A 24,291-nucleotide genomic window follows, 5' to 3' on the forward strand; every position below is an offset into this window, starting at 1 on the left:
AATGGTTAAGTACCACCCCCCTTGGTACTGTCCTCGCAACAGTGAATGCTTGTGAGATCTGGTTGTTTAAAAATGTGTACCTCTCCCCACCCTACTTGCTCCTGCCATGTAAGATGGCTGCTCTACCTTTGCCTTCTGCCTTGATTGGAAGCTTCCTGAGGTCTCTGCAAAAGTAGAAGCTGCTATGCTTCTTGTACAGTCTGCAGAACCAAGAGCCAATTAAACATTTTTTCTTTGTAAATTACCTAGTCTCAGGTATTTCTTTATAGCAATGTAAGAATAGACATACAGTACCACAGTTTTCCAAAATGATTAAACTCTCACCAGCAATATATGAAAGATATAGTTGCTGCATATCCTTGTCAATGCTTGGTATTGGAAGTCCTTTTAATTTAAGCCATTCTGGTGGTAGTTTTGGTATCTCATTGATTTCAATGTCCATAATATATAGAACTTTTTCTCATGTTGGGCCTATAGGTCAGTCTTGGAATTCACCCTTTCAGAGGCCGTACATTTATGTGTATTGGTGCATGGCAGAGGCTGGTGAACACACATTAGTGCAGAGCCATAACTGGAGCATACCTGAGACTAACCCCGTGGTCTAAGAAGAACCTACGTTTGGAGTCCTGGGCTAAGGAATCCAGGAGTAGCCAACCCAGAGATTCACTCCTTATCTATGAAGGACATCCACATCCCTGGCCCATATCTTAGGCTGTACAGGAAATCAAGGCCCTTTGTTTTTGGGTTAAACGGAGGTTGCTAGAAGGAGGGTGCTAAGTGAAAATGGTATATAGATTACATGCTTTTTACAAATGGTAGCAGTTCTCCAGGCCAGCCCACCACCACTGGACCACTCTTGTATGTAAGTCCTGAATAAACCTTGTCTCCTTCACTGGTTCTGCCTCTCTTCTTACAGTGCCATCCCAATTGGAGTCAGTGGGTCCAGAAGAACAATTGGTCATTTAGATAACACTGAAAAATAACCAGTGTAATTCACAGTAACATTAAAAAATACAAATGAACATTTCAATAAAGGCAGAAAAAGCACTTGATATTCAATGCTTTCCTCCTGATGTCATGACCAAGACAAGGAAGTCCATTATCACTATTTTTACTCAATAGTGGAAATACTAGCCAGCAACAAAAGGCAAAAATAAATACAAATAAAAGGTATAAAGGTTACAGAGAAGTTAAACCATCTTTATTCGTGGATTGCAAGATTTTGATCGCAGAAATTCCGAAAGAATCTACAGAGTATTACAAGTAACAAGGGAACTTAGCAAGATGCTTGAATATAAGATCAGTATGTAAAAATCAATATTGTTTATTTTTACAACGAGCAGAATATAAAAAAGTCAAAATGCCATTTAACATAATAAATCTAATGTAAGATATGTATGATCTCTATACTGCAATCTATCCAAGCACAGCTGCATTAAAATACAGATATATGTGCAATCTACAAAACATTGCCAGGAGAAATTAAAGACGACTTAAATAAATGGTGGGGTAGAATGATACTCATGGATTGAAGGGCTTAATGTTAAGATACTAGTTTTCCCCAAACAGATCTACAGATTCAATGCAAGTCCAGCAAAAATCCCATTTTTTAATTTAACCTAATTCCAAAATTCACCTAGAAATACAAAGGTCGTAGAATAAGCCAAAGCAATCTTGGGAGAATAAGTTACAGGACTTAAAGATTTATTATAAAACTACATTAAGTTAACCCAGTTTGGTACTGGTATAAAGTTAGACAAAGACTACTCCCTCTCGCTTCTCAATCTGCCCCCATCCCTGGAACGTGCTGGCAGCTTTCTCCATCCGATCCGCAAGCGTAAAGAGCGCTGAGGAAGGGCTGACCGACTGGCGTGGGAAACAAGGCGGCACCGAGATAACTTCTGCCATCTTCCTCCCCTCAGTACCTTCGGATGGAAAAGGTTTCCCTTCTTGGTCTGGGAAACCCACTAAGAAGAAATCATGGGCTGTGGCGTTCCGGGGAAGGGCCGCCTGGCGCGTTGCCCCAAGAACCAGAAGGCTTTTTGCTGCTATTAGGGCAGAATGACTTCCGGTGAGTCCCAGCCGTTTAGGATTCCCAGCCCAAAGGTCGCGGGAATCCATGCGTCATCCGGGCCTCTGCTCCCGGAAGAGACCACGCAGCCGCGAATGAGGTAATGGAAGCGAAAGGACTTGGCTACCTGTGGCAGCCATGATAAAACTAGGGAAAATGGAAGCTCCAAGTAGCTTGCGTTATTAACGGACATACAAACGTCCCTAACCGCCACACGTTCCTGAGGGATGACAGTACGTTACAAAAGTGCTTCTAAACTACTACTGAAAGCTCCGTGGGAGTGCCCGCTGCCGTGGGCACCGTGGAAGCGAGGGAGAACGTGTACGCCCCAGGCCTCAGTAACCATGGCTGCGAGGGGCGGGGACTGGGAGCGCTGGTCCTGGGCCGGGGTGGAGCTGGGAGGAATCGGTCCTCCACTGTCCCGGCTGGCCCCGCGCCGGCGTGTCGCCTCCCTTCCCGCTAGCAGCACGCTGCGTGGCTGCTCGTTGGCTATTTAGGACGGAAGCTCGGTTGGTGTTTCTCCAGAAGTTTCCCCCTTGGGCGGTGGTGGAGGTGGTAACCACGGTAGTAGCAACTCCGGCGGCAGCAACAGTGACTACGAGGGATGGCGGCGGCTGCAGCAGGAACTGCAACATCCCAGAGGTGCGTGTTTTTCTTTCGCTTTGCTATTTATTTTATCCCCCTTTCCTTGGCTAGTGAGCCGTGCTGAAGTCGTTGTTTTCCTGACAGGTTTTTCCAGAGCTTCTCGGATGCCCTAATCGACGAGGACCCCCAGGCGGCGTTAGAGGTGAGAGAGCCCATTTCTGCTTCCTCCACTCTCTTTAGGGGGAACTGGGCCACTTCGGGGCCCAGCTGACTCGCCTTCTCCCAGCACCGCCGCACAGGGACCCAGGCTCTTGTTGATGCTGCGTCTCAGCGCCGGTATTGAGATTCTCGGTCTCCTTTCTCTGTTCCACGGTAGCCGCGTTACCCTAGACTCCTATCTCGCCCTTTCCACTCCCTACAGCTCCTGAGAAAAACCTGTATTTCTTGGGAGCATGGTTGGCATTTGTAGTTGGGTTGAAAAAAAAATTTTTTTTTTAATGGCATTTATGACTAGAAGAGAAAAGTGGGCTCTGGGCTGGGCTGAAAGGATTTTTGTTTTTTAATGACATTTGTGACTAGAAAAGTGGACTCTGGGCTCGATGAAGTTAAATTTTTCGTTTGACAATCATTCTTGCCATTCTTATGTAAAAGTGTCGGTATGAAGTCGGTTTATTGGAGCAAAAACATTTTCCCTCACGTCCCTGAAACTTTCCAGATGTCTTAGCACAGTTCATTATTCACTCATTTGTATATTCATCAAAAATTGTTTTTGAGTGGCAGTGTGCAAAGGCGCTGATTGCTATGGGTTAAAGTCTTCGTTATATACTTAGCTAACTTAGAAATCACTTTTTGTAGGTGTGTAGTGAAGACAAACCATAATGCTGTAAGGGAATGTAAAAGAGCAAGAGTTAAATAATAAGAATTAGAGGAGAACCTAAAGATAAATGATGGTGTGGGTCACAGAATTTAGCCAGGAGTTTGTTTTTTGCGTTACATCACAGAGAAGAGGAAACCTGTTTTGTTGTTATGTTTAACACTTTGAGGCAAGACAGCGTTTTTTCTAGCTGTGACTTTTATAAGAAATGTGCCACATGGTACTAGAGCCTCCGTTGAGAAGATCTTTGAGCTGAGATCTGAAGCAACAAGGGAAATAGCTTGGAAGCTCTGGGGGAAGAGTATTCCAGGCAGGACCAAGAACCAGTGCAGATCCTGAGGTAGGAATGAAGTTGGCCTGTATGTGAAGCAACAAAAAGGCTCTTTTTATTAGAGGGCCCATTTGATTAAAAGATAAGGTTGGACAGGAAACTAGGAGCCAGGTCCTATAAGACCTTTTAGGGTCCAGGTATGTTTTTTATACCTAAATATATAGACCTTTAGATACTGGGAGTAAGGATTCTGGGATCAGTTTGGGGATAATGTTACAGAAAGCACTGATAATTTTTCACCATAATTCCTTGTATTACCTAGACAGCTATTACTTTTAATTTACATTTGTTATTGTCCTGTTAGACCTAGTGCTTCGTTTGGAAATCCGCTTTATGTAAAAGTTGCTTTTAAACAATATTAACACAATGAATTTTATTGTCACTTTCCATCTTACTGTACTTTTAAAAATGTTTATGGAGGCATATATGATATGTGTAAATAACACAAATTTTAAGTCTATAGTTTGATGAATTTTCACGTATGTTTACACCACCAGATTAAAATACAGAGTATCTCCATTCATAATGCTCCTTCGTGCTCCTTCTGAGCCAGTAATTCTTCTTACTGTCCTGCTGACTCCTGTTTTGACCTCCATCACCATCAATTAGTTTTGCTTGTTCTTTACTCATAAACAGAATCATACAGTAGGTGCTTTGTTGAATGTAGGCACTCTGTTTTTGCTTTAATCATTACATGAGTATACATTCATATTGTGTGAAGCAGTAGTTCTTTTGCATTGCTGTGTAATATTCCATTGTATAAATATATGTTGTATAGCTGTAAGTACAGCACAATTCTAACAGTGGACATCTGGGTTTCTAGTTATTAGCTAGCATAAATAAAGCTTCTGTGAATACTCTTGTACGTATATTTTGGTGAACACATGCATTTCTTTTGGTTGTATGTACCTAGGAGAAGAATTGCCTAGGATAGTCATGTGGCTAGTATTAGTACCTTGGTTTTTAATGTGTGGCTCTTGGACCAGCAGTATTAGTATCACCTGGCAATTAATTAGAAGTGCAGCCGGGCGCGGTGGCTCACACCTGTAATCCCAGCATTCTGGGAGGCCGAGGCAGGCGGATCACGAGGTCAGGAGTTTGAGACCAGCCTAGCCAACATGGTGAAACCCCGTCTCTATTAAAAATACAAAAAATTAGCCGGGCGTGGTGGTGGGCAGCCATAATTAGCTACCCACGAGGCTGAGGCAGGAGAATCGCTTGAACCCTGGAGGCAGAGGTAGCAGTGAGCTGAGATCGTGCCATTGCACTCCAGTCCAGGTGACAGTGAGGTCCGGCCATCAAAGGCATTAAATCCCAGCACAGGGTTTTCAGTTTTACATGATCGTGGAGATGTGTCAAGAATTTGGAGAAAGGAAAATGAAATTTTCTGAATTACAAAACCTACTTTAAAAGCAGAATAGATCGTTAATTGGAGGAGGAACAAGGGATAGTGGATAGCAGGAAGATGGTGATGCTGACCGGATCGAAGAATAATATCTGCGTGTAGGGTAGTGATTGAGAGCATGAAGGGGAGTTGTTTTATGTAAAATGCACTGGACTTGGTAACAATTGGAATATAAGGGATGTCTCCTGAGTTTCTGGCTGGGGGAATGTAGTAGGAACTGGTGCCATTCATTTAGATAGCATTTAGGATGATAGCACTTAGAAGATTGCATTCAGCATTGGGGAATAGGTTTGAGGAGAGAAAGTGGTTTTAGATTGTGAATATTTGTACATGAGTTGCCCCTGGGACATTTCAGGTAGTCTAGAGAAAACTATGTGCTGCTGTTGCTCAGGGGCACTGTCTAGGCTCAAAGTAGACTTGAGTCATCAGCATGCATCAACACATATGTGAAGCCCCCCAATAGTTAAGGAATCAAAGAATGTTTGTAGAGGGGAAGAAGCCTTAAGTACTGAGCCCAAGGAGAACATTAGTTTTAAAGAGGCAACAGAATGGTAAGCCGAAAGGCCTGGTTATTATTGTCAAGGGCCACAGAGAGATCAAGTCAGATAGGAATCAGTTGGATTTGATAAGGGGTTATTAGTGACTTTGAGAAGATTAAGACTAGAGAGGCAAATATTTTTGTATTCTGTGGCAAAGGAGATGAGGTCAAAGTAGAGACCAGGGAAAGGTCTGAAAAAAAGTCTGCAAGGAGAAAAATCAATACTTTTCATTGAATGGTTACTGGATGCCACATACAGATCTAGGCAAGCCCAGCACCCTGCAGTCATCTTCAATTTATCTTATCTCACATGTTCACCCATTAGCAGGTCTTGCTGCTTCTAATATGTTCCAACTTACCATATTTCTCTTCGTCACCTCTGTGGCTAACATCCTTTTCTAACCTAGACTTTAGTAGTTTCCTAAGAAGTCTCCGTTTCCAGTCCTGATTTGATAATGTATTCACCAGACTGCAGCCAGAATGACATTTAAAAAAATAGTAAATTGGACCATGCTCTTACAGTGAACTTTCCATGGCTTTCCATCACACCTAAGGTCCAAATTCCTTATACAGTCTGCAGCCTACAAAGTGAGGCCCTTGAAGTAGCAGGTTACAGCTTCTTTGTTCTCTTGGTTTGAGCCACACTTTCTGTTGATTGATTGTAACCCCATGTAATTTGAGGAACATCTGTACATGTTGCTTTGTGAGAGTCACACTACTAGGTTAAAGCAAAGTCAATGATACATGTGGCTCTTGAAATAATTTTACCATTAAAGAAAACTACCAAATCCCTAGAGTTTGTAGTCAGTTGGCAGAAAATAAAAGTGTTCCTGCACTTGTCCTTGATCTCCCAAGTTGTGTAATCTTTTGCATCATTGTTTTTCCAGCTACCACACCTATATGTTGTGACTGCACGGGTTGAAAAAGTTTCAGTCTCTAATGTTAACTCTTGATAGTTGACATAGCCATCTATTAGATTGTGTCTGGGCTTTGAACAGAATATTTAGTTGGGTTTTATTAGAGTTGTGTGCTATTGATAAGAGGCTAGGAGAGGGCCAGGTAAGCTTGATTGTGTATGTATTGATTGTCTTAACCTCCCTGAGTGCTAGATTTAACTTCTAGTCTTTTTTTATTGCACAGCTTCACATTTTCTAGGAATCTCAAATTCTATGTGGTGTTTGAATCTTCTTCAGATTAGGAGGAGGAAATCTGTAATGGTCAATGTATAACAATTAAACTCTTCAGAATATATGAGGTGATAATAATGATCATTTATTGAGTTCTGTAGACCAGGAACTAAATACTTTATGGTACACAGATACTACATTAGATTGTCTACTTTTGGGAGGAGGGGCAAGAGAAGTGGGGGAGATACTGATCCTTTTATAAGGAAAAACTCCAAGGTTATATCCCTGTTAGCTTTCCTCCAAATAGCTTCTGACAATAAGTTACTTGATTAAAAATTATGTTTTAATTAGAATTTGATGGCTTTTTACAAACTTTTACTGACACTCAACATGTTTGTTTTTGTAGGAGCTGACTAAGGCTTTGGAAGAGAAACCAGATGATGCACAGTATTATTGTCAAAGAGCTTATTGTCACATTCTTCTTGGGAATTACTGTGGTAACTTTTCTTATAAAGTATATTGCCCTTTTTAATAAGTTACTTACACATTTTACCCGTGACAAATTAAAGGTTGTCTTTGAGAATTTTTAAATTGGTCTTTGATACAAGGTAAAGTAGCTCAAATGTGACAGACATGTTGAACAACACCCATTTAAATTTTATGGATGTCGCTTTTTCCTTCATTGGGTGGAGAATGTATACAGATTTCATTCATAGTTATTGGGTATGCTGATAATAGCATCACATTTACTATTTGACAGAGTATTAAAATGAAATGCTTGTTTGTATTTTTTTATTAAAAAAGAATGTGACCAGGCATGGTGGCTCACGCCTGTAATCCCAACACTTTGGGAGGCCAAAGCAGGAGGATCACTTGAGCCCAGGAGTTGAGGACCAGCCTGGGCAACATAACAAGACCACCTATATTTAAAAAGTAATATATTTCTGTGTTTTGTAACTTGAAAAAATTATTCTGATCAAGAATCTGAATAGGGTAAAACTGAATACCTTGAGTAAAATTACGTAGACGATGTTAATGAGACAAGGAGGTGAATTTTGTGACACAGCTGTATTCATTGACTAAAGAGCTTTAAGAAGGAAGCTAAATGTTAAGCCAAAAGGAAGATACAAGAGTAATAATTTATTTGAATTCTATCTTGTATTAACTTTTCCTAATTTAAAACCATTTGGCATTTCTACCAACTTGAAAACTTAGAAATCTAAAACTGATTCATATGTTATATGTATTTGCTAGGATCTGTAAATAACTGACTAAAACCCCATCTTTTTCTACATAGTTGCTGTTGCTGATGCAAAGAAGTCTCTCAAACTCAATCCAAATAATTCCACTGCTATGTTGAGAAAAGGGTATGCAATAGCTACTCTTCTTGTTGAGCTTAGTATAGATAGTAGGTGTTTAATTTGTTGAATGAGTTCATTGCAAGCTTTATATAAGTTGTAAAATTCTGTATTTATACGTTATATAGCAGAGATATGATTCAATTTTAAATACAACTTATGGTTCTATTATTTTGTTAACCATAATACGTAATATGAGATCTATACTTAATAAATTTTAAAAGTGATGATTGAAGTAATTGAAAGGTATAGATGAAGCTGATAGATTTCACATTCCTTTTTTTTTTTTTTAATCATTTGGAATTTACTATATTTAATTGACTGGACAGCATCCTATTCAGCCAAGCCAAATAGGCGACATTTAATGCTGTGAAAGCTCTATATCTGTGTACTTTATGTCCCATCTTGTTTCTGTTGATAAGTGTAACTATTCTTTAAGAAACTTCTTTAATTCCTTTGTATAATTATATTTTGGAGTAAGCAAGTTTGTATAATTAAAGTCAGATTCCTTCTGAAGTGAGTTCCAAAACTGAATTTTACTAGGAATTGTACTAGATGTTAAGAGTATATTAGAAAGTCTCTTGGTTTATTAACATATATTTAAAATAAATTTTTTATTTCAACAGTAGAAAATACTAAGTTTTTTTATTTAGAAAGAAGGCTATTTTCCAGATTTTTTATGTCTTAATTTGTTTTAAATACATTCATGCAGAATATGTGAATACCATGAAAAAAACTATGCTGCTGCCCTAGAAACTTTTACAGAAGGACAAAAGTTAGATAGTAAGTATTAAAAATTATACTTTAATAAACTTATCTATTTCTGTCTTAAATACCAAAGCTGAATTTTGGTAATGTTAATTTCAGGTTAATTGTAGAAACCCAATACCTGTTTTTCTCATCTTAATTACATTTCATATTGATTGCAGATATGAGATCACTTAAAATTGATTAAATTAGCCTTTTGGCATTTAAATCACAGATGAACTTTACCATTAGAAGTAAAAAACTATGGAAACACGCTGTCTGTACTTAGTCTGGCTTTTTTTTTCTAATGGAGAAGTGAAAGTTTAATTTGCCTTCTTGGTCAGAAGTCTGTTCATTTTACGTTATTCAGATTGCTGAGATGTGAAATCTTAACATTAAAGATTTTTATGGAGAAGTGAAGTGTATATTTGAATAAATTATGAGAGGGTACAGAAGAAACACAGTTTTGAGAGTATTGTGACTTTTAATGTTACATTTTTGAGGGAAATGTATGAAAAGTATCACGGTGGTAGGGATATCTGGACATACAGAAATTGTGAGAGCCAAGAATTTTTAAATCTGAAAAATACTAAGAGATTGTGAGTAATCTCAGAAAATTGGAAACTACATAATCCTACTTGTACTATCATTTTATCTTTATGTTATGATAGAGTTTTATCACAGTTCTCTTAAAGAAGGGGTTCTTAACTGGAAACAATTTTGTTTCCCAGGAAACTATGCAGTGTCTGAAGAGATTTTTGATGATCATGAATGGTGGAGGGGGGGATGTACTACTGACATCTAATGAGTGTAAACCAGGGGTGCTACTAAATATCCTATAATGCCCAGGACAGTTCTACCTAACAAAGAAGTATCTGGTCCAAAATGTCGGTAGTGCTGAAAATAAGAAACTTCACTCTTAGTATTTTATGTTACATTCTTACTCTACTGTTTTGAATGTTTGCTTTTCTGTTGTGTACCTATTCAGAAAAAAGGATTTTAGCACTGATTATGCAAATGGAAGCTACAGATTAAAAAAGGAGAGGTCTGGGTGGTAAGGCTTATTCTCAAACTTGCTTATCCCAGTTTTGGTACGTGAATAATTAGGGCTATTCAGTCAGCAAACAGGGCATCTGCACTCTTAGCAAATTCTGGAGTCAAGTTATGTAGTGCTTTGATACTTAGCAAATTCTAAAGTCAAATTATGTAGTGCCTTGATACATATGTGAAAATCCTGAAGAAACATGAGTCATACCATTCTCTACATTTTCATTTTTCTTTCTTGTTTTAGCGAGAGAGGGTCTCATTCTGTCGCCCAGGCTGGAGTGCAATGGTGCGATCTCGGGTCATTGCAGCCTCCACCTCCTGGGCTCAAGTGATTCTCCCACCTCAGCCTCCTGAGTAAGTGGGGCTACGGGCACATGCCACCACACCTGACTTATTTTTGCATTTTATTTTTTTCAGAGATGGGGTTTCGCCACATTGCCCAGGCTGGTCTTGAACTCCTGGACTCAAGTGTTCTGCCTGCCTTGGCCTCCGAAAGTGCTGGGATTACAGGCACCAGCCACTGTGTCTGGTCCCTAAATTCTTTTCTTGAGTAAGATCTTAATATCATGCCATTGACATTTATTTTTTAGTTATTTCAGAGGTGGCCTTCAGAAGAGGACCTGTTTGGTAAAATTGCTATTGAGGATATTTCACTTAAAAATAAATGTCTTTAAATCCAGAATACTTTTTTTGTTGTTTTTTGGTTTGTTTTTTTGTTTGTTTTTTGTTTCTTTTTTTGGAACGCAGTCTCACTCTGTCATCCAGGCCATAGTGCAGTGGCGCGATCTTGGCTCACTGCAACCTCTGCCTCCAGAGTTCAGGTGATTTTCCTGCCTCAGCCTCCTGAGCAGCTGGGACTACAGGCATGCACCACCATGCCTGGCTAATTTTTGTAATTTTAGTAGAGACGGGGTTTCGTCGTGTTGGCCAAGCTGGTCTCAAACTCCTGACCTCAAGTGATCCACCTGCATTGACCTCCCAAAGTGCTGGGGTTACAGCTATGAGCCACCATGCCCGGCCAAAATCTGGGAAAAAGTTAAGTTAAGCTTTTAGACTTCTATTTTTATCAGACAGGGTGAAGAATTTTTACCTTTTCCCCTCTTTGTGTGATAGATTGGTTGGTTTTAGTTACTGATTATTTAAAATAATAGGTTACTCAAATCTAAGATTTTGATATAATAGTTCTCTGGAATACAGTGTGTGTACAGTAGAGTACTTTTAATATTTTTAACATATCTTACTATGTACAGTGACTGTTTAAATGTAATGATTGTTCTGTGTCTCCAGAAATGAATAATTTGTTTATGCATTCATTTACACTGTTACCTGTAAATATATAATACATCACCTATAGCCTCTCGACTGCCGTGTAACTTGGAGATATGACAAACTTCACAGAATTTAAAGATACTTAGTGTTGGTAGGAAGGGCATGGTAACAGATAAAGCCACTGAGAGAATAGTGGACTGAATAGGTATCTGCATTGAAGAGCAAGCTGGGGCTGGGAAGGGCTTTTGGACCTCAACTCAGCTCCCAGTTACCAAGCCTCCTCCCCACCCTAACTGATGGCATATTGAGAGTTTGATTTACGTCTGATTTTGTTGTGTGTGTGAGGAAACTTCTCTAAGAGCAGCGAGATTGGGGGGAATGTAGATTATTTTTATCTGTGAAATTAATAAGGTTGACTGTAGTTAAAATTTTTTAAAAATCAAAATGTTTCATGATGAACAACTAAATGTTAAACTATTGGTATATTGATAACTATAGAAGGGTTGGCAGTAAGGTCTGTTTAGACAGATTTTGTTCACTGCTGACTCCCCAGTGCCTAGAACAGTGCCTGGGATGTAGTAGGTATTCAGTAAGTATTTGTTGATTAATAGGTTGTACAGATGAGTGATGTTATAGTCAGTTTTTTCTTTCTAGGTGCAGATGCTAATTTCAGTGTCTGGATTAAAAGGTGTCAAGAAGCTCAGAATGGTATGTGGGTCTCCCTTGGTATTTAGTTTAAAAAGAAATAAACATCTGAATTTTTTTCAGTTTAAATAAATTTGTTTTTACCTTTATAATTTCTTTTAAATAGTATATGTTTCCTTAGATGTGGACTTCCAAAGATACACTGGTTTTTGCATAGCTTCTTATGTTGAATGGGAGATTAGGGTGGATTTGTTTGTGTGGTGTATCAATAAGAAATTACAAGGAGGCCGGGCGCGGTGGCTCAAGCCTGTAATCCCAGCACTTTGGGAGGCCGAGACGGGCAGATCACGAGGTCAGGAGATCAAGACCATCCTGGCAAACACGGTGAAACCCCGTCTCTACTAAAAAAAAAATACAAAAAAACTAGCCGGGCGAGGTGGCGGGCGCCTGTAGTCCCAGCTACTCAGGAGGCTGAGGCAGGAGAATGGTGTAAACCCGGGAGGCGGAGCTTGCAGTGAGCTGAGATCCGGCCACTGCACTCCAGCCTGGGCGACAGAGCCAGACTCCATCTCAAAAAAAAAAAAAAAAAAAAAGAAAAAGAAATTACAAGGAGTCTAAGATGAATTCAGAATGCGAAATGAAACCACTTTCTTTTGGTTAGTTTTCTTTAGTTGAAAAGTATGTAGAATTTGCTTGCTTAATCAGTATGTTTGTGCTATAGGAATCATATAAATAACTTTGCTTATAAATGCACTGTTACCTGAAAATGTTTCCTTTTTATGTTTTAATAGGCTCAGAATCTGAGGTGGTAAGTCCAGTTTTTTCATTCTTCATGTTTTATTTTAAATTTCAAATACCAAATATATTTGAGACAAGACTCAGGAAGAGCTGTCTGATAATTAAATATTGAGTAATTTCGTTTAAGTGCTGGTTCCTCTAGGAACTGAAATAAAATCATTTTTTGATGAATATAGAAGTTTCCTGTCATGAAAATTATTGGCCTATTTTAATGAATTTAGTGTGTGGTTAAAGTTGATTTTGTGTGTTTTAGTATGGTCAGGATGATTATCTTTTTGTTGCTAAAACCTTATTGCATTTTATTTAGGTTCAACAGTTTGAATCACTTGAAGGGCTTTTTGTGATAGTCTAAGACAAAAGTTATTTGGAAATTGACAGGGTCTTGCCCTGTCATGCTGGCTGGAGTGCAGTGGTGCCATCATAGTGCACTTGAGCTTCAAACTCCTGGGCTCAAGCAGTCTTCCCACCTCAGCCTCCCAAGTAGCTGGTACTACAGGTGTACACCACCAAACCTGGCTAATATACTCTGTTTCTTTAAAACAATGTTGTTTTAGTTTAGGGAGTTGCTCAATCTTAGAACTGGCCATTTTATATAAGCAACCTTTTCTAATCATGCCTTTAGAAGTTTTCTGTTATTTAAAGCTCTGTTGTTTTAGAGGAAAAATCTTTTATGAAATTGAAACTAAGATTTTTTTAAGTGCTGAACATTCTAATTTTTTTTTTGAAAACTAGTCGTATTTAACAATTACAATTACCATACTTTGAAGAAAATTTTCATGTATTTTATATCAAAATAACTGCAGTGTTGGATAAATTAATAATATGTGCATTTTAATATACAGTTGCTAAACTGACTTGTAAAAATCTTTCTCTTTCAACTTGCCGAAATCAATCTGCATCCCAGTGGACTCATCAGTCAAAAATCAAGTAAGTGTTTCTTTTTCATAAAACAATGCATGATAGATATTCCTAAAGAAGAAGAAACCCTGTAGTTTAATAGTACGTAAATTCTTACCATGTGATTTTTAAGTTTTTGTTTTCTAAGATTGTGGTAATAGCTTTATGTAAAGCTAATTTTAAGGCTGTGTAAGAATTAATATTTATACTTAAGTTAAATTCAAATCATTTCTCATCTTTAAAGTTGCTTCACTTGATTTCATACTATGTTACCTTTGCATATGTTAAGGAGCGTCTCTTCCAGTTAAGTTTATGGTACTACACAGATAAACAAGTTAGTAGTAGACCTAACAGAATTATAACTTACCCTGCCTTTTGTATTTGGAGCAAATTTTTCATATGAACATTCTCTATGAGTTGAAAGTTAATTGCTGAGGGCAGCAATTACAATAATGAATAAGCAACTAGCAAGTTTCTGACTTTTAATTATTCATTAGCCTGTGTACAGCTTGTATTCTTAGGACTGTAACAGAAACACAAGCCATTGCTCTGGAGCTTTGCATCCTTACTGAATTGCAAAGGGAAACTGAGACTCTTAAAGTTAATTTCTTTAATCAAGTTGGCTTTGGATATAATTACCTAAAATGGCCTGGAAATGTTAAAAAGAATCTATTCATGGTGATTGTGGGGAGATACAGGATAAAACTCTAAGTACCTAGTAGATAAGGAACTTTGACTTGCCCTGGCGGCAGCAGCAGGGGTAGGGCACATAACCATGAAAAAATAAGGTGTTCAGAGCATAAAATAATCCAACATCTGACTTAATTTACGTGTACCAGACACTGTGCTTTGTCCTAGGAATATAATAGTGACAGGATAAACAGTTTTGCCCTCAGGGAGTTTTTAATCTAGTCTAATTGGAAAGTGAGAATTCCCTATTTTTGTACTGAAACTCTATTTTTAGAGTTTCACTCAAACTCTTCACATTTTTAGAGTATCACTCAAAAGATGTAGATAGTAGTGTAATTTAGTAGGAAAAAACTCTTAGAGTTTCAGTACAAAAGGTGCACATAATTAGAATCTAGACCCATTAGTCTTCCCATGTATCTTGAAATTGAAGGAAAGTGTTGTATATGATGTTGTGCCTGACATAGTTAAACTTTATATGATTTTAATTTTAGCTCATTTGCCCCTGTTTCCTGTGCTCAAGTCTATCAGCTTCCAACTTTAGTTATGAGAGCTTGGAGTGTTGACTCAGGCTTATTGCTTCACCTTTCTGAGTTTAAGTTTTATCATCTGTAAAATAGGGATTTAAGTGATTATCTTTAGTATTTGGATGACATGAGTGTAAAAACTCTGTTAATGGCATGTAAATATTAGCTGTTTAAAATAAATGGCATCTTTAATATTTATATTAGTTTAAGCACAACAGTGTTGGAGATGAGTCAGAACCCAGAAAATCATGCAAGTATTTAAGTCTGCTGGAAAGGTGTGAGCATCATCTACCTTACCATTTTTTTCCTTTAGTACAGAGCATAAAAAACTAGTTAAGTAAAGTTGTTTCTGTGAATCAATAGCTGCTTTGCTGTTTTCTTCCTCCAGGTGGAGCTCTTGTTGTTTATCAGACTAGTTTTTGTTTTGACAATAGCTTTAAGAAAATTAGAAGTGTTATTTAAGCTTCTTTTTTTTTTTTAATAGGTATGACTGGTATCAAACCGAATCTCAAGTAGTTATTACACTTATGATCAAGAATGTTCAGAAGAATGATGTAAATGTGGAATTTTCAGAAAAAGAGGTCAGTAGACTTTGAATCATTTTTCAGTGTTAATTACTATTATTTGTAAATTTAGTATATTGCAGAATAATCTATAACACTTTATCAGATAAATGTCATTTCTTTCTGAGATGATGTGGAAAACGCTGAGTAAAATCTGAAGCCATTGCTTTGAGGTAAGAATATGTATGTTGGTAAGTTATAGCTGGATGTGCTTTTTTTTCCTTCAGATTTGAAATTTAGAGCAGAATTTCGTTACATTAGTAAGATAATGTGATTTGTTTATACTTATGTGGTGTACTTCATGAAAAAGATCTAGTGTTGTGATCACACATGTCTTAGAATTGACTAACCATATTAAATGAGTGTGACTTTTTTTTTGTTTTTCGAGACAGAGTGTCCCTCTTGCCCAGGCTGGAGTGCAGTGTCACGATTTCGACTCACTGCAACCTCCTCCTCCTGGGTTCAAGCAATTCTTCTGCCTCAGCCTCCTGAGTAGTTGGGACTACAGGCACATCCATGTGCCTGGCGAATTTTTGTAGCAATGGAGTTTCGCCATGTTGGCCAGGCTGTTGTTGAACTCCTAACCTCAAGTGATCCACCCACCTCAGCCTCCCAAAGTGCTGGGATTAGAGGCATGAATCACTGTGCCCAGCCTCTTGAGTATGACTTTTAACAACTTGATTTCTTAGCATTTAGTAGAGAACCTTTTAATAGATAATTTAGAAGAGATAGTGATAGAGCTGTATGTTTTGCACATGAATTACTTTTTGTTATATATCATTTTGCTTTTGTATGTTTTCTTGAGATTTAAATGTCAAATAGGTGTGATTATATGACAAACATTATGAAACTTTTTTCTGCTGTTTAATGATGTATATAAGAATTCATGTCAAGGATAACAGATGGAAAAAAAAGGTTCTCAAATCTTTCAGAACCTTTTGAGGTTCTTAAATCTAAAATCCCATGTGTAATGTTTAAAATAATTTGTAACATTGAAGATTTATAATTATTTTGTCTAGGTTTTTTTACCCTCCATTATATACATTTACAAAATGTGATGGTAATTTTGTGTTCATTAGTTGTCTGCTTTGGTTAAACTTCCTTCTGGAGAGGATTACAATTTGAAACTGGAACTTCTTCATCCTATAATACCAGAACAGAGCACGTTTAAAGTACTTTCAACAAAGGTAAGACAATTGAAAAGGTTTGTTGCTAGTAATATTTTCAGAATTATAGAAATACTGGTGAACTGATCACCGATGTGTTTATGAGCTTGTAGATTCTTTCAGCCCTTTATATTTACAAGGGACAGGGAAAAGAAGAATGATAACTTTTGAGTGTAAGGGTTATTTTACCTCTCAAATTCTAGTACAGTAAAGTATAAAAATCCACTTAGCTTGTGTGGTGTTTGTGCACTTATTAAAACAGATATAAATGTTTTTCAATAAAGAGATTTTTTTAAAAGATACAATAATGAGCCTATCTTTTAAGATTGGATACTGACAGTGTCTCTTCTCCTGAACTTGTCAGTTTTGTTTGTTTTAATGTAGAAATACTTTTCTCACCCTACCTCATGCAGTTAAAAATACAAACTACTATAAAGATGAATCCTCCTTTTTTTTTTTTTTTGAGATAGAGTCTTGCTGTGTCGCCCAGGCTGAAGTGCAGTGGCGCTGTCTCGGCTCACTGCAACCTCTGGCTCCTGGATTCAAGCAATTCTCCTGCTTTAGCCTCCCAAGTAGCTGGGACTACAGGCATGTGCCACCACACCCTGCTAAATTTTTGTATTTTTAGTAGAGATGGGGTTTCACCATGTTGGCCAGGCTGGGCTCCAGGTCCTGACCTTGTCTTTTTTTTTTTTTTTTTTTTTAATTAAACTGAATTTTAGGTTACTTTGTAATGAGGGAACAATGAATAAATTATAGTTTGACTAGTTTTTAGATTCCTTTATAGTTTCTAAAAGAAGTAGAGCTATACAATAGAATTAATGTTCAGAGAGTATCACTCAAAAGATGTAGATAGTAGTGTAATTTAGTAGGAAAAATACTGAACTGAAAATTTAAAAATCTGACTCTGGATCTTTGCTTGCCCTGTGAATTTAGTCTAGGCACAAAATGACTATAAGACTGAATTTTCAGCACCTTTGAAAGGAGGGCTGTGGACCAAATGAACTCTGGAGTCCTTTCAGCTGTAGAATTGTGTGAAGGTATATGATAAATGAGTTAATGGGAATAAATGATATAGGTAGGCTTTTTCCATTACTTTTTTTTTTTTTTGAGATGGAGTCTAGCTGTGTCACCAGGCTGGAGTACAGTGGTGTGATCTTGGCTCACTGCAACCTCTGCCTCCTTGAATTGGGTTCAAGTGATTCTCCTGCCTCAGCCTCCTGAGTAGCTGGGATTATAGTCATGTACTGCCACACTCAGCTAATTTTTGTATTTTTAGTAGAGACGGGATTTCACTATGTTGGCCAGGATGGTCTTGATCTCCTGACCTCGTGATCCGCCCACCTTGGCCTCCTGAACTACTGGGATTACAGATGTGAGCCACCGCACCTGGCCTACTACTTTTTTATACACAAGTCCTGCAGCATGCTGTGCTACTATTTATTAGGTTGAAGCTCTAAGGACATGTGAAGCTTCCTGTTGTGGAACAGGATCGGAGTTGGCCTGTGTCGTGAAGAATGATAGTTGGGCTTGCAGAAAGGAGACAGCTGCAGAGTGTTGGAGAAGGAAGTGCAAAGTGAAGTAGTTTTTGCATCTAGTTAAAAAAGATCTGCCTATTTATTTGAAGATTATCAAGAACAAAGCTGGTTAATTATGAGGCAGATTTTTGAAATAGCTGCTTGGGACAGTAGAAATTGAGGAAAGGGACGAAATCTTACCAGGATTTTGGTCTGTCACTGGTCCTATCCACATAGTATAGAATTTGTTTAATAAAAGAATTATTTTGAGTAATCAAGCACAAAATAGGTAGATTTGAGAGGGATCTAGTTCAGAAAATTGTGAATTTGACTTTTTTTGATATGTCTATCGAGATTGCTAATGCAAGTGAGCCGAAATCACGCCACTGAACTCCAGCCTGGGCAACAGTGAGAGAGACTCTGTCTCAAAAAAAAAAAAAAAAAAAGAGTTAATGCATGTCCATTTGGAGTTATTTAAATCGAGTGTGAATAAATGATAAATGACTTAAGAACTTATATTACTGAGCCACCTCCTATGGTGGAAGAATATCATGTGTGGTAAATACACAGATGTGTGGCAAGAGTCGAGGATAATTAAGCATTCTTACCTCTTTTTTCTCTTTTGAGTCTTGGATTTGTTAATTTTAACCATTCTTCAATCATACTACTATGTTCTCAGTTTGCCTCTTCTGCCCCTTTCCTCTTTAAATACTAAGTGACTGCTTTTCTTTCTTGTATAGTAGTTTATGTATACATTTCATGTCCCTCATTTCTATGCAAGTCCTTGAGGATAAAAAGCATGTTTTATTTGTATCTTTGTATGTGCCCCAGTTAGGATCCCCAGATAAAGTACAAGATGCTCACTTAAGTTTGTATTTCAGATAAACAATGAATATTTTATGTAAATATGTTTCATGCTATATTTTTATTTGTCAAACTTGGCAGCCCTCACCACGTACATTGTACAGTGGGTGCTTAGTTCAGTGAATGAATTAAAATTGGATTTTGGTTTCAGTCCCATGACATTGGCAGAGTATTTTTAGTCTTAGTTTTGCAGGTGGAAAAAAATCTGAGGTTAATGGACTTTAAATACTTTCCCCAAGTTTACCTGGTTAAGTAAATTGTCCGGCCTGACCCAGGAGACATAGATGCACTTCTGATTGCCAATCAAACTAGTGCATCTTTGCTTAGGTTTTTCTAAGTTTTGAATTGGAGAACTTAGATTCTAAGGATATGTTCTAAAGAATTATTATTTTTCTTGTCCTGACCCTGGAATCTCCATATTTTATATATCGTGTGTGTGTGTGTGTGTGTGTGTGTGTACACACATAATCTTGTTAGATTACTCTTAAGCTATTTGGGGGGAAGCAAATTGAAAGAAGTTTTCTTCATTATGTCTTGGGGAAATAATTGATAAAATCTTTGAATTTCCTTTTTCATACAGTAGAGGAAGATAATATTAAAATACTGAAAATAAAATCTCTGGGTTACTGAGGCTTACTTCGTGGACACTTAAGAGATAGCAGTACTAAAATAATTTGCTTTTCATGTATTCAGATATCTTGATTGTTCTAATATCTTGGACCTTTGTGAATTGAGAAAGGATGCATTTTGCAGAGGAGAATCTGCTTAATAGTAGAGATTCTGTAAAATTTGCAGCTTAAAAGGGCGATTTCTTTGCTTTTGGGAATTCTCTTTTCTTTCCCACCTTCAAGATTGAATGTTGCATATCCATGTATAACCAGTGGTGGTTAAATATTACTAATTTGAGTGATACGTAATTAGTGATGAAAGTAGTAAGAGGTAAAACCCTGAAATTAATGAAATAGCATTTCTCAACTATTTTACAATGTAGTATCCAATATGTTTTTCCAAGCCAGGATTCATATTTTTTCAGTATCTCTGATAGTTATTGCTACTTTTTATTGAATATCAGCTTTAATGTCAGCCTATTAATTTTTTAGAAATTAAGAAACTATATGTCTTTCATTTCATCTTGTTGATTTCATGACAATATTCTCTGGTCACAATCTTAGAATTGTGACTTCAGTGGCACCCATATTGTGAAACATGCATTTTAAAAATTAATTTTCATTCCCTTTAAGATTTAGGATTCACAAGTTGGGCAAGGTGGATCATGCCTGTGATACCAACACTTTGGTAGGCCAAGGCAGGTGGATCAGTTGAGGTCAGGAGTTCGAGAACAGCCTGGTGAACATGGTGAAACCCTGTCTCTACTAAAAATACAAAAAATGAGCTGGGCATGGTGGCAGGTGCCTGTAGTCCCAACTACTCGGGAGACAGAGGCAGGAGAATCACTTGAGTCTGGGAGATGGAGGTTGCAGTGAGCCGAGATCATGCCGTGCCACTGCACTCCAGCCTGGGTGACAGAATGAGACTCTGTCTCCAAAAGAAAGAAAGAATTAGAATTCTCAGTCTTTTGGGGTGAATTTGTCCTTGTGAAAATGTTCTTGTATTCTTATTTTTAGTCACAGTAATGTATACAATATAAAATATGAAGGCCTGGAATTGTGAGAAATAAAAATGTATATCTTAGAAACAAAATAGCCTCCTTTTTCTTCTCCCACTAAAATTTGAGAACTTTTAGAGTGAATCCTATATCTTAATGTTCATAGAAGAATGTATGTATGTTAAAGAAAAATCCTGGTAATAATATAATGGAAAATGGGGTATTTGGGCGTGATGCCTCTGCTGGTCTGAATACATAAATATGGGAGTTTTTAAAATTATTGTTTTGTTTTGCTTTTTTAATACAGTGGTGGTGATAATAGTGAGATTTGATTTTTTTTAAACTGAATTAGTTTAACACCAATTGTAGATCTTGGAATGTATTCTTTTCGTATATTTTGTAGTGTATATTCATACATTTTTAAAAGAAGAATTTTACTCTACATAATTTTCAAACAGCTACACTTTGTTGATATTTTTATCACATCCTTACATATTCAACAGCAAAGCATTTCGGCGTATGCATATACTGTAGCTTATTTAGTCAGTCCCATTTTGTTTGACCTGTGGAGAATTAGAATAGGTGTTTTGACTGTTTTATCACGTCAGGCACTGTATTGTGTATTAACTCATGTAGTTCTCATAGTTACTGCATGGTGTAGGTATTTTTATCCCCAGTTTACAGGTAGAGAAACTTAACCCAGAGATGTTCAATAATTTGTCCAGGTTTTTTAACCGATTATACTGATCAGGATATTGATAATAGCATTCTGTTGTTATTTGCCAGACACGGTTCTTTAGTCTTTTCATACATAATGTCATTTAATCTTCTTGAGAACCCTAAATGAGTCAGGGCCTACTGTTCTCATTTTATAGAAGAAACTGAGGCTCCCTGAGATTGAGTTGCTTGCTTGTGATCATACATCCAACCAGTGGCACCTATTTGTGACTCTTCTAATTATACAACTGATTGTTTTTGTCTTATTCTCAACCCCTGCTTGTTTCTGAGGAATTAAGTAAAAATCCTAGCTGAAAAAGGCACTTACAGCAAATTATTTCATATCTTGGCTCCTTCATCTCTAAAATATGGATAACAATCTTTTTTTTGTAGGGTGATTCCATTAAGTAAGATGATATATGTGAAGCATGTAGCACACAGGATATGTAATAAGAGCTCAATAAATGTTACTAGTACCTTTCTTACTGTTTTATTTTAGTTATTTCGATTTTTATTCAGGCTGTAAACTCAGCAAATGTGTATCATAGAAAATCTGGAAAAGAGAAAGGAGTTTAGGAAGTAATCACTCAGACTCACCACTCAGATGAAATTCTAGCATGTTTCCTTTCAGATAACTCGATATTTCCTGATACATAGGTCAGTCACTACACCTGACACATACTGGAATCTTTTTGTTTATGGGAATGTCTCTCCTGATTGATTAATTTAAGAAGAACAGAGGCTGTGTCCTTATGTACCAGCACTGTTTCTGGCACAGAGTCGTTACTCAGCAAATATTTGAAATGAGCTATTAGAAGTTTGGAGAAGACCTTTCAGTCTTCTCCATTCATTGCCATTTTTTTTGCATTTAAGAAATGATTATAGAAATATTTTAGTGTAAAATCAAGGTAGATGTATTAGTCTGCGTTCAAAGACTGAGCTATTATCAGACAAAGGAATTTGATGTAGCAATTAAACATGCAAACAGCTCAGTAAGAGTATGTTGGGAAGACCGTATTCTGAAGATTAGAGGAACAATTATTTAATGAGTACAGTCTTGAAGTATATGGGTCTCAAAAGTTTGCCAATAAATTGGCCCAGCTCTTTAGTCTCTGGGAAAGATCCCTTCATGTCAGTCTGTAGTGGTAGGTGGGATCTGACTTACCACTTAAGGTGGTGGTGTCAGGATATCATGACTGCTTAAGCGTAATGACATCTCTCTAAATCTGAAATTTCTTTCATTGGAAAGAATTAAACTGTCTGCTATGCAGAGGAGACTTTAGAAGTGGATGGTAATACGTATACTGTTGAGAACTAATGATCCAGCACAGAAAGGATTCTTATGTGTAAACTGTAAATACTCTTTTGGGATATTAGCACCTTGAGAGCCTTCCCTGTACATATGAGAGCAACATTCAAGCAAACTACCAAAGTTTTAAGTTACTTTTAAAGTATTTTTGACTTAAATGAAAATAGAATGGTTTGTTAATGGTTGCAATAAAAACCTCTGAAATTGGACTGGTGCTAATTCTAGACCTATGTGCCAGAATCATCAAGACTTAAAACTTCATTTTTAAAAGCACGTACGAACATTGAAAGTGAATTAAGGGTAAAAAGGATTTCATAGGAAATAGTCCCTCCCTTCTTTTACTTTTTTTTTTGTTGGGGGAGATAGGGTTTCACTCTGTTGACCATGCTGGAGTGCAGTGGAGTGATCATGGCCCACTGTGGCCTCAACCTCTTGGGCTCAAGTGATCCTCCCACTTCAGCCTCCCAAAGTGTCAGGATTACAGGTGTGAGCCAACACACCTGGCCCCTTTTACCTTTTTTAAAAAGCTACTTTAAGTGGTTTATTACATGCAGCTATTTTAATGAATGTATTAAGTGTAATTTCAAGTTGAGGCCAGCTTGTCTCAGCTGAAGCAGGTTGTTACTAAGAGCTTTGCCTTTGGCTTTATAAAGTCCTCTTCATACTGCACAGTTATTCAGGTTATAGTGGTTTTCAGTAGATGCGAATGCTACTCTGTGCTGCTCTTCAGGTGAAACAAGGAACTTTTTATAGACAGTATGTTCATAGTTACAGGAACATGAAGTGTGAATATAGGGTGGCCTGTGGCCAAGTTTAATGTGGTGGTGTACATAGTATTTTCCAGACCCTCATTTTTTAGATGAGCTGAAAATTAAAGATGCAATTTTAATTTCAGATAATATTAGTAGTTCTTTTCAGTAACTGCTGCTGTGTCATTGCGATCTATTTGATTTGTGTTCCCTCTTAATAAATACCATAGCATTGACAAAGTAACCAGAGTACAGAAAATATTGGTGGTATATTACTTTATAAAAAAATTAATTGTAGTTCACTTTAGGGAATTCTAGAAATTCTTATGAAATGTGTTTTTATGTATGTAGAGTTTAAACATGTAAATTACACCAAAGATACTATACTTTTTTTTTTTTTTTGACAGAGTCTTGTTCTGTTGCCCAGGCTGAAGTGCAGCGGCACAATCTTGGCTCTCTGCAGCCTTCACCTCCCAGATTCAAGCAATTCTGTCTGTGCCTCCTGAGTAGCTGGGCCTACAGGCATTTGCCACCACGTCTGGCTACTTTTTGTATTTTTGGTAGAGACAGGGTTTTGCTATTTTGGCCAGGCAGGTCTTGAACTCCTGCCCTCAGGTGATCTGCCTGCCTCGGCCTCCTAACGTTCGGGATTACTACTCTTAGCTCTTATCCCAGTGACATTTGTTTCATATTTTTCTCCTATTATGAAAACAGTTGTTTATTACATTTCTTTGCTCCTAAAGAAAATAAAAATAAACACTTGAGACCACATACGCCACATACATACACCATCATTTTATCTCTGATTAAAAATACTGGCAGTTTTCCCTATGTTAGCACTTGTTAAGGTATTTTAAGGTGCAAATTTTGAAGGTCCTTTTGCTGAATGTGTTT

At 37.4% G+C, this 24,291-nt stretch overlaps 1 protein-coding gene across 2 annotated transcripts in view; it reads left to right on the top strand.

The window, feature by feature from the left end:
- Positions 1-2,465: 2,465 nt before the first annotated feature.
- SUGT1 (SGT1 homolog, MIS12 kinetochore complex assembly cochaperone) overlaps positions 2,466-24,291 on the top strand; it is a 36,099-nt gene continuing 14,273 nt past the window's right edge. The window contains exons 1-11 of one of the 2 annotated variants that reach the window (XM_073014374.1): positions 2,473-2,713; positions 2,801-2,858; positions 7,338-7,428; positions 8,229-8,298; positions 9,002-9,072; positions 10,986-11,079; positions 12,005-12,060; positions 12,789-12,805; positions 13,700-13,722; positions 15,391-15,487; positions 16,549-16,656. In XM_073014374.1, the coding sequence (XP_072870475.1) occupies positions 2,676-2,713; positions 2,801-2,858; positions 7,338-7,428; positions 8,229-8,298; positions 9,002-9,072; positions 10,986-11,079; positions 12,005-12,060; positions 12,789-12,805; positions 13,700-13,722; positions 15,391-15,487; positions 16,549-16,656 (723 nt within the window). In that variant the 5' untranslated portion in view covers positions 2,473-2,675. Of the gene's footprint in view, positions 2,714-2,800; positions 2,859-7,337; positions 7,429-8,228; positions 8,299-9,001; positions 9,073-10,985; positions 11,080-12,004; positions 12,061-12,788; positions 12,806-13,699; positions 13,723-15,390; positions 15,488-16,548; positions 16,657-24,291 lie in introns of both variants that reach the window. The other variant, XM_007960499.3, reaches the window with a different exon arrangement.

Source organism: Chlorocebus sabaeus, chromosome 3 (assembly GCF_047675955.1).
Source record: "Chlorocebus sabaeus isolate Y175 chromosome 3, mChlSab1.0.hap1, whole genome shotgun sequence".
Lineage (NCBI taxonomy): Eukaryota > Metazoa > Chordata > Mammalia > Primates > Cercopithecidae > Chlorocebus > Chlorocebus sabaeus.